The sequence below is a fragment of the Eumetopias jubatus genome, unplaced genomic scaffold, assembly GCF_037043125.1.
Source record: "Eumetopias jubatus isolate StellerSeaLion01/CBP00866 unplaced genomic scaffold, mEumJub1_p1.0 scaffold_14, whole genome shotgun sequence".
NCBI classification, from domain to species: Eukaryota; Metazoa; Chordata; class Mammalia; order Carnivora; family Otariidae; genus Eumetopias; species Eumetopias jubatus.
In genome coordinates this window covers 127,647-142,324 of record NW_028274820.1, presented here as the reverse complement: position 1 = coordinate 142,324, position 14,678 = coordinate 127,647, and the positions used below count along the sequence as shown (strand labels likewise).

The 14,678-nt window shown below is 52.9% G+C and overlaps 1 protein-coding gene across 1 annotated transcript in view; it reads left to right on the top strand.

The window, feature by feature from the left end:
• Positions 1-14,678, top strand: part of LOC114202272 (voltage-dependent N-type calcium channel subunit alpha-1B-like) — an 82,164-nt gene that overhangs the window by 33,671 nt on the left and 33,815 nt on the right. The window contains 5 exon segments of the mRNA XM_088018669.1: positions 3,815-3,877; positions 4,651-4,852; positions 5,134-5,298; positions 5,601-5,715; positions 6,105-6,211. Of these exon segments, the coding sequence (XP_087874795.1) occupies positions 3,815-3,877; positions 4,651-4,852; positions 5,134-5,298; positions 5,601-5,715; positions 6,105-6,211 (652 nt within the window).

Genomic DNA, 14,678 nt, shown 5'->3' with positions numbered 1-14,678 from the left:
GAGGGCGCCAAATTTGTGCGTTGGCTGGGATGGGCATTCCGAGTTCTCGTGTTCTGAACGCTCTCCGGAGTTGCAAGTAGTGTGTTTGAATTCTTTTCAGCAAGCTGAGTCCTCTGGTGTCGCTCAGGTATTGGCATTCCAGGGGCTTTGGAGCCAGGCTTCTGGGGACAGAAACTTAGAAGCCAACCTAGGGATAGACTTACGGCCTAGGGTCATTTCATCCCTGATCTGCCCACGCTGGGGCAAGCTTCGGGGGGCGGGCGATCTGAGTTGGGGGCATGGGATTAGGGTGAGTGTAAAGCTCAGGGTTTGCGGGCAGGGGCCTTTGAAAGTGGCATTTCGCTGGGATGGGCACGCAGAGTTCTCCTACTCGGAAAGCTTTGCCCTGAGTTCCCAATGGTGCGGTTCCTTTCTGGGAGACAGGCTGAATCCTCTGGTATTGCTCAGGTGCCCCTGATCCCTGTGGCTTTAGAGCCAGGCCTCTGGGGCCAGAGCCCTCAGAGGCCCGCAGGGGATAGGGTTAGGGCCTAGGGGCATGGCAGGCCGGACATGGCAGCATCGGGGGTTTGTCTTGAGGGCGTGGGTCAGGTTGAGTGTCAGGCTCGGGGTTTGCCGCCATAGGATGCAAAATTTGTGCATTCCTTAGGATGGGCATTCAGAGTTCTCCTGCTCTGAATGCTTTCCGGAGTTCCAAATGCTGCGTTTTCCTTTTGGGTGGCAGCCTGAGTCGCTCGATATTGCACTGGTATCCCGAATCTGTGGGGCTTTGGAGCCAGGCTCTGGGGACTGACCCCTCAGAAGCCAACCGAGGGTGAGGGTTAGGACATAGGGGCACGGGAGACCTGACCTCCCAGCACTGCGTCGAGGTTCCCGGGGTGAGGGTTGAAGGCGTGGGTCAGCGTGAGTGTCTTGCTCTTCTTTTCGGCCGGGGAACCGCTGAAAGGGTGGGTGCGCTGGGATGGGCATGCAGCGTTCTCCTGCTGTGAATCCTTTCCGGAGTTCCAGACGGTGGGGTTTCTCACTGGGTGGCAAGCTCAGTCCTCTGGTATTGCTCAGGTGTCCCTTGCCTTTGGGGCTCTGGAGCAAGATCTCCGGGAACAAAGCATTCAGGAGCCAATCTAGGCTTGGGGTTAGGGCCTAGGGGCACGGCATGCAGAGTTCTCCTGCTCCCGGTGCTTTCAGAAGTGCCAAATGGCGCATTTTGCTTTGTGGTGTCAGGCTGAGTCCTCTGGTATTGCTCAGGTGGCCCAAATCCCCGGGGCATGGAGCCAGGGACCTAGGGAGAGTGCTCTCCGAAGCCAAGTGAGGGTTAGGGTTAAGGCCCAGGTGCACGGCACTCCTGGTCTGCGGGAACTGTGGCGAGCTTGGGATGGGCTGTATGTCTTGAGGGTGGGGGTCAGGTTGAGTGTCAGGCTCAGGGTTTGCCGCGAGGGGGTGCAGAAAGTGTAGTTTCGCTGGGATGGGCATTCAGAGTTCTGCTCTGAATGCTTTCCAGAGTCCCAGTGGCGGGGTTTCCATTTGGGTGGCAACCTGAGTCCCTTGATACTGCTCGGGTGTCCTGAATCCTTGGGGCTTTGGAGCCAGTCTCTGGGGACAGACCACTCAGAAGCCAACCTAGGGTTAGTCTTTGGGCTTAGGGCCATGACACGCCTGATGTGCCGGTGCTGTGATGAGCTTCCTGAGGTCTGGGTTGAGGCTGTGGGTTGGGGGAGCATCAGGCTCAGGGATTGCGGACTGGGCACATTGAACTTGGGGTTCGTTGGGATGGACTGGCACAGTTCTCCTGCTCTGAATGCTTACCGGAGTTCCCAATGGCACGTTTTCCTTTTTAGTGGCAGGCAGAATCTTCTGGTCCTGGTCAGGTGTCCCAAAGCCCTGGGGCTTTGGAGCCAGGCTCTAGGGACAGAGTGCTTAGAAGCCAACCTAGGGTTAGGCTTAGGGGCATGAGAGGCCTGATGTGCCGGCTCTGTGATGAGATTCCTAGGGTCAGAGTTGAAGCCATGGGTCAGGGCGGAATGTCAGGCTCAGGAATTGCAGCCTGGGCATATTGAACTTGGGGTTCGTTGGGATGGATGGGCACAGTTCTCCTGCTCGGAATGCTTACTGGAGTTCCCAATGGCACGTTTTCCTTTTTAGTGGCAGGCTGAGTCCTCTGGCACTGGTCAGGTGTCCCAGATCCCTGGGGCTTTGGAGCCAGGCTCTGGGGACAGAGCGCTCAGAAGCCAACCTAGGGTTAGGCTTACGGCTTAGGGGCATGACAGGCGCTTCCCTGGGTCTGAGTTGAGGCCGTGGGTCAGGTTGAGTGTCAGGCTCAGGTTGGCCGCCAGAGGGCACCAAATTTGTGCGGTGGCTGGGATGGGCATTCAGAGTTCTCGAGTTCTGAATGCTCTCCGGAATTCCAAGTAGTGTTTTTGAATTCTTTTTGGCAAGCTGAGCCCTCTGGTGTCGCTTAGCTATTGCCATCCCGGGGGCTTTGGAGCCAGGCTTCTTGGGACAGACGCTCAGAAGCTAACCTAGGGATAGGGTTATGGCCTAGGGTCATTTCAGCCCTGATCTGCCCACGCTGGGGCAACCTTTGGGGGGCAGGGGATATGAGTTGGGGCGTGGGTGAGGGTGAGAGTCAGGTCGGGGTTTGCAGGCAGGGGGCCGTTGAAAGTGGCATTTCGCTGGGATGGGCATGCAGAGTTCTACTCGGAAACCTTTGCCGCAGGTTCCCAATGGTGCAGTTTCCTTCTGGGATACAGGGTGAATCCTCTGGTATTGCTAAGGTGAACCCCTATCCCCGTGGCTTTAGAGCCAGGCCTCTGGGGCCAGAGCCCTCAGAAGCCAGCGAGGGATAGGATTAGGGCCTAGGGGCACGGCAGGCCCGATGTACCAGCACTGTGGCCTGCTTCCCTGGACGTTTGTCTTGAGGGCCTGGGTGAGGTTGAATGTCAGGCTCAGGGTTTGCCGCTAGAGGGCGCAAAATTTGTGCATTCCTTGGAATGGGCATTCAGAGTCCTCCTGCTCTGATTGCTTTCAGGAGTGCAAATGGTGCCTTTACTTTCTGGGTGGCAGCCTGAGTCCCTCGATACTGCTCGGGTGTCCCGAATCTTTGGGGCTTTGTAGCCAGGTTCTGGGGACTGACCCCTCAGAAGCCAACCTAGGCTGAGTGTTAGGACATAGGGACACGGGAGGCCTGATGTGCCAGCGCTCCGTCGAGGTTCCTGGCGGTGGGGGTCAAGGGCGTGGGTCAGCATGAGTGTCTTGCTCTTCTTTTTGGCCAGGGAACCGCTGAAAGTGTGGGTTCGCTGGAATGGGCATGCCTCGTTCTCCTGCTGTGAATCCTTTCTGGAGTTCCAAACAGTGGGCTTTCTTTCTGGGTGGAAGGTGAGTCCTCTGGTATTGCTCTGGAGCGAGCCCTAGGGAACAAAGCACTCAGGAGCCAACGTAGGGTTGGGGTTAGGGCCTAGGGGTTAAGGCCTAGGGGTTAGAGCATGGGGGTTAGGGCGTAGGGGTTAGGGCCTAGGGGTTAGAGCGTAGCGGTTAGGGCATAGGGGTTAGGGTGTAGGGCCTAGGGTTAAGGTTAGGGTTAAGGCCTAGGGTTAGGGCCTAGGGTTAGGGTGTAGGGTTAGGGTTAGGGGTTAGGGGTAAGTGTATGGGTTAGGGTTAGGGTATGGGTTAGGGTTAGGGTTCGGGTTAAGGTTAGGGTACGGGTTAGGGTATGGGTTACGGTTAGGGTATGCGTTAGGGTTAGGGTACAGGTTAGGGTATGGGTTAGGGTTAGGGTACAGGTTAGGGTTAGGGTATGGGTTAGGGTTAGGGTACGGGTTAGGGTACGGGTGCTCTGGGTTCTGCTGACACTCTTCACAGTGTCCACAGGAGAAGGGTGGCCCATGTGAGTGCTCACTGGCTCTTTGTAGCAGATCATGCTAGAGCAGAGGGGCAGCTTGGGCAGGGAGTCTCAAACTCTGCATCGTTTGTGTTCTAGTCTTCCAGCAAATACACCATACGCTCTTGCACCCACCAGGTAAGACATGGCTCTGCCTTCTAGGAGCGGGCAACCTGGAAAGTGGACGAGATTAAGACAAAGTACACAGCATAGTGATCTCTTGAAAATCGTTTTTGAGTGGCTGAAGGCCAGAGGGAGGATGGGTCTATTTGGTGTCTCCCTGTGCTACCCTTCTGGTCTCAGTTAAGGGTAGACAGAGGGATGTATGTATTCAGTGCCACATTGGATGACTGGGGACTTCCTTTGGGGCTGGGAGGACCACCACTCAGAAGGTGGGGTCAATGCTGTGCCAGAAGCCCAGGACTTTTAAAGGCAGGTGAAGCTGGGTATGAACTGGTGAGCTGGGCCTGAGCAGGTGTGAGCCAGGAGTAAGCAGGGCAGGGCAGAACTCCTGGGCCTCCACCTGTCCTGGGGTTAGGACCTCCCGTCCCTGGAGACCTCCCCTTGATGGCCCTCCAACAGCCCTGAGAACAAGCCCTACAGGGAGGGTAGTCTACCTCAGGAGACTGCGGTCCTGGGGCCCGCAGTGTTGAGCATCCCCTTCCTCTTGCCATCTCTGGGCTCAGATATGCAAGCCTCACCTGTGATACAGGTCTTGACTTTCCCATGGCTCTTTCCTCAGGGGTCCCCCTGACAGTTGGTGTTTGCCCTTGGTGCAGGGTCCTGAAACACTCTGTGGATGCCACCTGTGAGGAGCAGGGCCCAAGCCCTGGGTACCGCATGGAGCTGTCCATCTTCTATGTGGTCTACTTCATGGTCTTCCCCTTCTTCTTCGTCAACATCTTTGTGGCCTTGATCATCATCACCTTCCAGGAGCAGGGGGACAAGGTGATGTCTGAATGCAGCCTGGAGAAGAAGGAGGTGGGTGGCTCCCTCTTCTGCCCCATGTGCACGTGTGCATTGGATGCTCTGCTGGGCTCCCCTGATGGGCAGCATGGGCAGAACCACTGGAGTTCCCTTCCGCATGGGACTCGCTCATCACCGCATAGCTGGTGGCCAGCACAGGGGCAGGGAGGGACCGAGTGTGGCTGGTCAGGGCTGCCTGCGAGGATGGAAGAGACAGGTGTGGGGTGCAGTGGGTGCTGCATGTGGGGTTCCCCCCAACCCCACCATGTTCTCAGTGCTCCTTTGTCCCTGGGCAGAGGGCTTGCATCGACTTCGCCATCAGCACCAAGCCCCTGACACGGTACATGCCCCAGGACAAGCAGTCATTCCAGTACAAGACATGGACATTTGTGGTCTCGCCTCCCTTCGAGTACTTCATCATGGCCATGATCGCCCTCAACACAGTGGTGCTAATGACGAAGGTATGTTGGCCCAGCACGGGGGACAGTGGGTGCCAGCTGGGGTGTGAGAGAGAGAGAGAGAGAGAGAGCCATCGTTGCAGCTGATCACGTCCTGGTCAGCATGGGATGCCTACAGAAGCCCAGTGCCCTGGGTTCTCTGTGGGCTGAGATGGTGAGAGTGTCCTGGGAGGAAACGGGGAGAGCAGGGATGGGTATCCCTACCCTGGGCAGGCGTGCAGTTCTCTCTGCTCTGGCAGGAGGTCAAGGCTGGGGTGTCTTGGGGCAGCCGAACCTGCAGCCAATGGCACTTATTCCCCGTGCAGTTCTGTGACGCACCATATGAATATGAGCTAATGTTGAAATGCCTGAACATTGTGTTCACATCCATGTTCTCCATGGAATGCGTGCTGAAGATCATCGCTTTTGGGGTGCTGGTAGGTGCCTTGGCTCCCTCTTGGCCTTTTGGTGGTCTGCATTCTGGCTCCCTCTCTGTAGGGGGGATCTTCAGGGACTTGTAGCTTAGAGCTGGGAATTCCCCAAGCCCCCAGAGCAAATGTGACATTGCGGGGACTCCTGAGGAAGGGGCTGCTCCAATAGCCTGAGCTGCCTGAGCTCTGCCCCAGCCCAGTTCCTGGAGACAGGCGGGGCCAGCCTCCTCCTCTTTGGACACACAGCTCTCAGTTCTGCACCTGCCCAGACCCACAGGTGTTTGCTTACTCAGCTGTGGTGTCCCCCCTGGGTGGCCCATCTGTCCCTTTGCTCCTTTCTTGATTAGGGGTACTTCCTGCAACTCCTTGCCTGGCAGAACCCTTACCAGCCTTTAGCAGTAACTGCTCTTTTTTCTCTCCTGAACTATTTCACAGATGCCTGGAATGTCTTTGACTTTGTCACCGTGTTGGGAAGTATTACTGATATTTTAGTAACAGAGATTGTGGTAAGTAGTGTTTCCTGTCCTTCCTGCAGGGCCCCAGAATGGTTTCCTTCCAGGCAGTGCTCCTCAGTGCGCCTCCAGGTCCTGAGTGTTAGCCCCTTCTCTCTTGCCAGAGTTCCCCAGGAGCCCCTGGAAAGAAGGAGGCTCCTCTCCAGAGGTGGAGTTGGGGATTGGGTATTGTCTTGGGAAATGCTTTCTCTTGGAGAAGAAAGTGGTTTCCAAAAGGTCTTCTAGGCTTGTGGTCTGAGAGTCACCTGGGAGCTTCATTGTAACAACTGACCAGGAAGACAAGAATCTTTTAAATCTGTGTGTGTCTGACAAATCTAACAACTTGGCACCAAAGTATATGAACTAAAACCAACAAGAATTTAGAATATTTTAGAATATTAGGTTTGTTTTACGTGTGTGTGTGTGTAAATAAAATGAGATACTCATTCATATCAAACGTACACAGATTATATGTAAAAACTGACCAAGTGCTAAAATATGAAATTGTCTCAACAAATTTCAAGGAATCTGAATCATAAAGCAATATTCTTTGAGTACAATGCATTATGTCAGCATTAAATGGCAAAAAATCTCATCTCAGTCCTAAATGACTTCTCTAGGAGCAGACACTTAAGGTGGGGTTCTTGTACAAGTCATTTCTTAGGAAGCACTCCCGGGCAAGACCATGAGAGGGAAGTTTGGGGAAATGGACAGCTAAGAGAAGGGGGATCAGAAATGGATCTGGAGCCAAGTGCCGGGGTGCATCTGGGTCATCCCCGACGGGGGCTTGGAGACAGGGTGGTCACCCCTCAGAGCTGCAGAGCTCATGCCTCTGTACGGATTAGTCCACCACTAAGGGCTGCACCTGGGGGCTGCAGTTGTCAGATACCTCCAGCCCTTCTGAGTGCACCCCACGTGCAGGCAAAGCAGGCTCTGGCACCACTGGGGAGGAAGGAATATCAGACTCCTTGGTAACAGCACCGCACTGGAGTGCACGAGTGTCTGCTGTTACCCTGGCCCCACTCAGCTCTGCCCACGTCTCACACTGGGTTCACTTCCCTCCTTCTTCAGGATGATGCTGGTCACGATGTGTGGGAGAAGAGGGTTGGTAACCAGCTAGAGCTAGTCTGGGTTAAGTTGATGTTCATTAACTTATTCTTCCTAACCCCTTTTGGGGTCCCCTTACTGGTGGCCAGCCTTCTGCCGCTCTAGTTGCTGGACGGGATGAGGCAGCCCACACTGTCACCCTATGAAGCCCAAGTCCCTGCTTGTCACACCCTTGTGTGGTTCTGGCTGCCATAGTAGTCCAGTCGTAATTAAGACTGGTCATAGAGCACTAGAAAGGCCCTAGTGAACCCCCTGATTTCCAGATAGACTTCTTCCTACCCTATGTAATGGTAGCTCTGCCCTTCTCCATTCCCAGCATCCAGTACCCTGGCCAGCCTAGAAACTCTGCTCTGCCTGCTGATCTTACGGCATGAGGAGCACAAGTGACAGGGGCCCACCATGACTTTGGTGATCCACAGTGGAAGCCTTCCCTACCCCTTGAGCCAGGACCTCTAGATTTGCCAAACCTAAACTTATGGAGATGATGAGAACAAAGTCTGACCTGGGTTGCTAGAGGATAGTGAGAGGGGCCACCCCTACTTCCACCACTTGCTTTCTGGATCTGTGCGACAGTTGGACACCCAGTACCATCTCTTGTTTGTCAGTTCATCTTGAAGGACAATATCCCAACCCTGTGAGGTACATCACCAAGCCAGCATTTAATCTGTGTCTTTAAGAGGCTTTTTCAGTGTTTTATGAGGTTTCCACCTCCTGAATGATGTTGAATATTATATGCCTGTGGATCCCGAGTCACCTGTTCCTTTTGTACCTGCTTCTGCTTGCTCAGTTTAGAGTCGATGTTATGTGGAATCCAATATAGGTAAATCCCTGGTACTGGTGTGGGCCAGGGTATTCCATGGGCAAAGACAAACCCACACCCAGAGTATGAGTGATCCCAGTAGAGACAAATCACTGCCATTTCCAGGTGAAAGGATTCTCATGGAAGCAAATTACCACCAAGGGGCTGGCTGACAGCCTAAAGCATGGTGCATTGTAGAGGCCTCGTTGACTTCTCATAGTGGGCTGGGTGTTTAGTAGTGGTCATGGCTGGATCAGCCCATCCATGGGCTCAGGCACGGCCTTCATCTCAGCCATCATGGTCACTCCATTCAGGGATCTACTATGTGAACACTGGGGCTGGTGAGAATAGAGGCTGGCTGTCATCTGTTGGGCAAACCATCTCAAGGCCTGGTTTTTAGTGCCCCTACAGCTGTGGATGCTCTGTGGTGGACACTGATGTGTAATACAAGGACCTGCATGTCGCCTCCATTCCCTAGGCCCATCTGGATGCCTTTCCCCAACCTTTGTTCCCTCCGGAGCCCTGGCCAAGCTTTAGCTCTTGCATAAGGTCCTGTAATCCATACCACAGGCAACTTCTTTCTCCATCCGTGCCATGGCTGCTAGATTCACCACCTAGAACTCTGCCTCACCACTGTCTTCCAGCTCGTCTCTGTGTGGGGTTCTAGTGACACCAATGTATTGAGACAACCACTTCATGTAACAGGCTTGAGTTTTTCCTCCTGGCTTTAGTGATCATCCCATGATATGTTGGGGGTAGGAGTGAGCTAAGGAAGACAGGTGCAGCAAAGGTGCAAGGCCTGGGGCACTGGGCCACCTGTCATGAGACTGTGTCCTCTATTTTGAGTGAGGTAGGAAGAGGAGTGACATCATCTGGCTTTTCAGACCAAACCTCTGGCTGAGAATAGAGTGCAGGGCACAGGCAGAAGCAGCTAGGCAAGTTAGGGCTTAGTTGGGTTATCCCAGAAACAGACCCCAAGACAGGAGTTCAATGCAAGTCATTTATTTGGGAGGTGATCCCTGGAATACTAGGGGAACAAGGAAGTGGGCCAGGGAGGGGGGCAGCCAGTACATGGTCCTAAGAAGCCGGGTACCACTGTGGGTCCTCACTGGGAGCCCTGAGCCTCCATTATCCCCGCAAGGGGCGGGGTGACTGGGGTATTTTTCAGCAAGTGCTGTTAGCTACTAGTTGAAGGCTGCTGGGGAGAGGGGGCCAGAGAATGTTAATTCTCATGTCCTGGCCTGGGAAAATTCTCAAGGAAAAGTGATGTGGATGCTGACAATTGAGTATTGGGCCTGTGAGGATGGGAGTGCCACTGAATGCCACAGCAGGGAGCCCAGCAGAGGGTCTAAGGTGAGAGACCATCATTCTGGATGTATTTTCCAGTAGAGCTGCAGATGGGCCACATGTCTCTGTGAAAGTTGAGCAAGAATGGCATCAAAGTCTGAGCACTTGGGAACGTCGATTATCATTAATTGAAATGGGAAAGACTGTGGGTGGAACAGGTTTGTTGTGGACTGTTTGTACATGTGGACTGGATGCAGTTTGTACATGTTAGATTTGAGTTGCCTGTTGGCCTCCCTGAAGGAATCATCCAACAGGCCATTGGACAGATGGGCCTGGAGTTTGGAGAAGAGATTCATGCCAGTGTCATAGGATTGGGAACCATGAGCATATGAGATGATATCAGATCCATGAGACTGAATGAGATCAGTAAAGGAGAGAAAAGAATGAGCTACTGAGTTCTATGATGCACCAACATTTAGTGACAAAGGTGTGGCCGGAGGGCAGAGAGGTTATCCAAACCATTAGCAAAGGTTAGTGTGCAGAATGTGCAAGGCTCTTCTGTGAATCATTAAGAAAAACAAAAGCAACCGAATGGAAAAATGAACTGAAGGCATAATTGGGCATTTTACTAAAAGAATAAGAAACAGAAATGACCAATTAGCATAGGAAAAGCTGCTCACCCTTATTTGAAATTAAAGAAATGTAAAGTGAAATGACACTGAGATACCATTTCACACTCTCCGGTTTGTCAAACGTCAAACAGGAATTCCAGCCATGGCAATGGTTAGCAAGTGGGACAGCCAGAACCTCCACGCTACTGCTGGGGGGTGTTCGTTGGACAACCTTTTCGGAAGAGTGTGGCAGTCCCTGGAAAGCTGGACATATGCATGCCTGCAGCGACTTAGACACATAAGCCAGAGGGTGTCTGAGCAGGTGACCTGCAGACACTTTCACACAGAGGGTCGTGGCTACCTTGTTCACAGTAGCAGCGGAACGCACTGATTGTTAGGGGACGTGAACGTAGTAAAGTGCCACACGCACTGGAGGGTGGTGGTCTCCACATCAAGAAGGATGTTTTTCAGAAGCAGAGTTTGCTTGCCGTCAGCACAAGTTTGCCCAAGTCCGCGAAGGCTGCATACGGTAGCGTCCCATTAAAAAGGCTAAGAAAAGTCAAGTATAACGCATTTTAAGAGTTTGTCATAAGACAGTAAAGAAAAGCAATTATTAACAAGAATTAAGGGTAGCAACTACATCTGGGGAGGAGAAAGGGAGACAGGACAGGCTTCAAAAGTAATGGTAACATTCTGTTTTCTTTAAGCTGGGTGATGAATATATGGACATTTTATGATATTTCTTTGAAAATGTGCATCCGTACACATATTTATACATATTCTTTTGTGTATGTGGTATGTTTTATGGTTTTAAAAAATTAGTAATCCAAATAATGCGGGGAAAGTTCTGAGCTGCCATTTTCACACAAAAACCAAGGATGTTCTGTCACACCAACCATTGGCATTGTGGCATTGCCCAAGTGCTTCTCATCCAGAAATAGTTCGTACCAGTGTGGTTTCTGGGAGGAGCAAGCTGGCTGCTGATCCTTACGGGCCCCATCCTTGGACACAGGCATCTTTGTTCCCTGGATAAAGGGATCCAGACAGTGCAGTCCTGTCTGCAAGGGCACAGCTCTGGGGGTTTCCTCATGTGTGTGCCTCCTCGCCCAAGAGGGCAGACTGATGAGCAGGCATCAAGGGTGGGGGTTGCCAGACATGCAGAGAGCACGACGCCCAGCTGTCTTGCAGGGAAACCTCCACCTCCAAAGAGGCCCGCACACAAGGCAGAGACCTTCTGTAGCGCAGGTGGCTGGAGCAGCCCAGTGTCTGTCCCTCAGCTGTTGGACGCGCAAGGCCAAGGGGGCTTGTGGTTGTATCAGACCTTGCCTCAAATAAGCCCTCCATGGCCGCTGCCGTCGGCCCCCGATGCCTAGCAGGGCCGGTGGGAGGGCTGAGGAGCCGCTTGGCTTGGAAGGTCTGCTGTGCCCTGGCCGCTGGTGCTCTCGGAGCTCAGTCCTTCACCCAGTCCTGCCGAGAGGGGAAAAGATGAAAGGAAGTCGTCATGTGGATTAGTGGTGTCTTTATTTTTGTTCGTTTGTAGTCACTTCAGATGTTACTTTGTGATGTACTTTTTTTTCCTTAGGCAAAAAGATGAGTGTCAGTTCCCACCACCAACTTAATCAAAATAGAGTAATAGTCTTAACGAGGGTCACGTAGAGACAGGATTCCCAAGCAAGCATAAAACTGACATTGATTTCTTTGCCTGGAAATAAAAAAATAAGTGTCTGTGAGTCATCTTTGGATTTGTATTACAAACAGGAATGCAAATGAATGCCACCCTGTCTGCATAACCTACAGATTTCAAAAATATGTTTTGATTTGGTGCATTTTAAGCCAAATATGCAAAGTTTACTAAAATCCTCAAATTTTCCAGTGAGGTATTCAAAGTTTGAGTTTTTGCTTGTGTTGATGACTCATTTTCTCTTTTGTTTTCTGTTTTTGTTCTTGATTTACCTTAACCTACCTGCTGACTCACGCCATCCAACCAACAGACAATGCAAAAACCATGTCTCCATCTGTATGTTGCGCACCTGCTGCTCAAACATCCCAATTTGTAAATAATATGCAAATATCCATCCATGAAAACGTCACATATAGGAAACGGTTGGTTTCATGACTTTCAACAGTTCTTAAAACTCCTTGCTTTGCTTGCTCTCCTTCTGTTCTTCCTTCCATTTCCTGGGGCCCCTCACCACTGCCTTCCTGAGGGGTGTGGTCAGAGACTGGCAGTACACCCATCCCCTCTGGCCTCTTCTTCTCGGCTCCTGGGGTCCAGCAGGGGCTTCTGAAGGCCCTCCCAGGAGCCACTGGATTCAGGAGCTGGCCTTGGGTCTAGAGAGGAGGTGTAGGGTCCCCTGAGTGAAGTGGCCAAGTGCCCAGTGTTTCTTGTCGGGATCGGGCTCAGAATTGGGGAGATTTGTGTAGGACATGAGTTTGGACCTGATCCTACAGAGTCCATGGTTTCTCTTGCACCGTCTTCCTTCTGCTCCCTTCCCCACTGTACCAACATACAAGGCTGGTTCTCCCCGGTGGCCTCTGACGATGTCTCCTGTAACATTCTCCCTGGACATGCCCTTCCATAGGGAACCCTCTCTGGGTCTCAGGGCTGGAGGGGATTGGAGATTTTGTCTTCATGATTCAAAAAAGGGTGGTGTAAGGCCTGATGGAGTGGGAAGAGGGTCTGCCCCCAGAGACAGTGAAGCTCAGGGCTCTTGCACCCAGGCATCATTGGAAATTCACATAAAGTAGCAAATATTTGAGATTCCTGTTACAAAATGAACATTAATGATAAAGTGTTTCACAAGTAGAGCAGAAGATCTTGAGTTGTGAGAAAATGCCATTTGACGCCACAGAAATTTTCGACTCACTCAGGCCTTCTCGTGGCCTTTTCCCGTCCACTTGGGAAGAGCACCCCCCTCCCCCCGTGCCCTTCCTCATCCTCCAGAGCACACATCATCACCTGACATGCTGCGCATGTTGGGGTATACAGAGCTTTGCTTTTCTTCATCATCGTCCCATGAGAACAAAGCTGATTAGGAGAGCAGTTTGTTGCAGCATAGACTGTGGCCCCCAGCAGATGTGCACAGGTCACTTTGCTTGACCCTGACTGGAAACAGTGATGTACTTGGATGCAGGAGATGCCGATCCGGGTCTGAGGCCTGTTGATCCCCTTTGTGGGGGCCATGTTTCACAATGCCCGGCGTACCTTTAAATCCCTTAAATCTCGGACTCCTCACCGTCTGGGCACAATGTCCTAATGTCTCCATCTTGTGGATGAGGAAGCAAGGGGCTCAAAGGAACCAGGGACCAGTGTACCCTCAAGGTGAATCAGCTACCACATTGAGAGGTGCGATGATGCATCTTTGGGGTGCTCTAGACCTGTCCTGATGCAGAGGCAGATGGCAATAAGGAAGGGCCTGGCTTTGAAGTAGTAGGGGAAGTAGTAGGTGCTCTCTGGTGTGACAGAAACCACGGACTCTGGGAGGATGGGGCAAGCTATGTCCATCTCCGAGGGGTTGGCCGAGGCCAGAGGCGACTGTGCATAGCCGTGGGAGGCTGCCGTGTGCTTGCTGCCCCCTGCTCTCCTGCATGCGCTCGCATGGCGTTGCCTGGCAGCTCCCGCCCTGGGCACAGCCACGGAGTGCTCTGGCTGCCACACTGTGCTCAGAGTATCTGTGGCTGCTGTCGCCATCTATCCTCATGGCTCTCTAGGGCTGGCTGTCTGTTGCCACCCCCACCCCTCTCCCGAATGCCCACGGGAGCCCCGAGAAAAGACATCTGGGAGGAGGGGTGAGAACTTGAGTCTCAACAAAACGTAGCAGGTGACTTGTTGAGCTTTCCGTTCATGCACCATGTGGATGGACAGTGCCTTCCCCTGCCTTGTCTTCCATCCCTTCTTTCTCACCCAGAGCCTCGATTTTCCCCAATATCTCCAGGAAATCTTCTCGTCTGTGCCAGTGGCCTGAGAAGAGTGCTTTGGGCTGGGCAAATGATAACTGTGTTATCACAGTCTTGGCCCCTCCAGACCCAAGTGAGCAGGTGCTTTAGAGGCCGGGCCCTTGGAAGCTCCCTCCCGTTCCTCTGCTTTATTGTCTTGTACAAAGGATTTCCCAGCACTGTAGACAAAGTCTCCCTTCCATCTCTGTGCCCATCCTCCCGAGGTGACTGGCTCATTTGAGAACCTGGGGCCCATGGGGCAGGGGTGGATGTCTCTTGGCCATCCTGTACCACTGAGATTCTCTTTCCCCAGCACAAGCAGGTGAGGGAGCTCTAGGCAAACTGTGTGCCCTCCAGGGTCACACCTCAAGGTCCACTCCTGCCTTCTTGCTGATCTGGACCACAGTCAGCACCTCCTTGTGACTGCCAGACCTCCCACCCCATGGCTCCGACATCTAGCCCTCCAGCAGAGACAGTCTAGTCTCCAGCCACCCCGGTGGGAACTGAAGAGGCAGACAAGGGCTGGGTTGGGGCCACTGTCCTTAGAAGTAAGAGTGAGACCTGCCTCTCCACCAAAGGCCTCAGCCCAGCCTAGAGCAGATGGGCAGCCCTGGAGGGAGGGCGGCCAGCTCTCCCCAGGCTCCCCATGCCTCCTGCACGTGCTCTCCTACTGCTGCTCTCATTCAACACGTCGTGTTCTTTTCTCTTCATCTGACCACTGAATCTGGTGATACGATGTGCC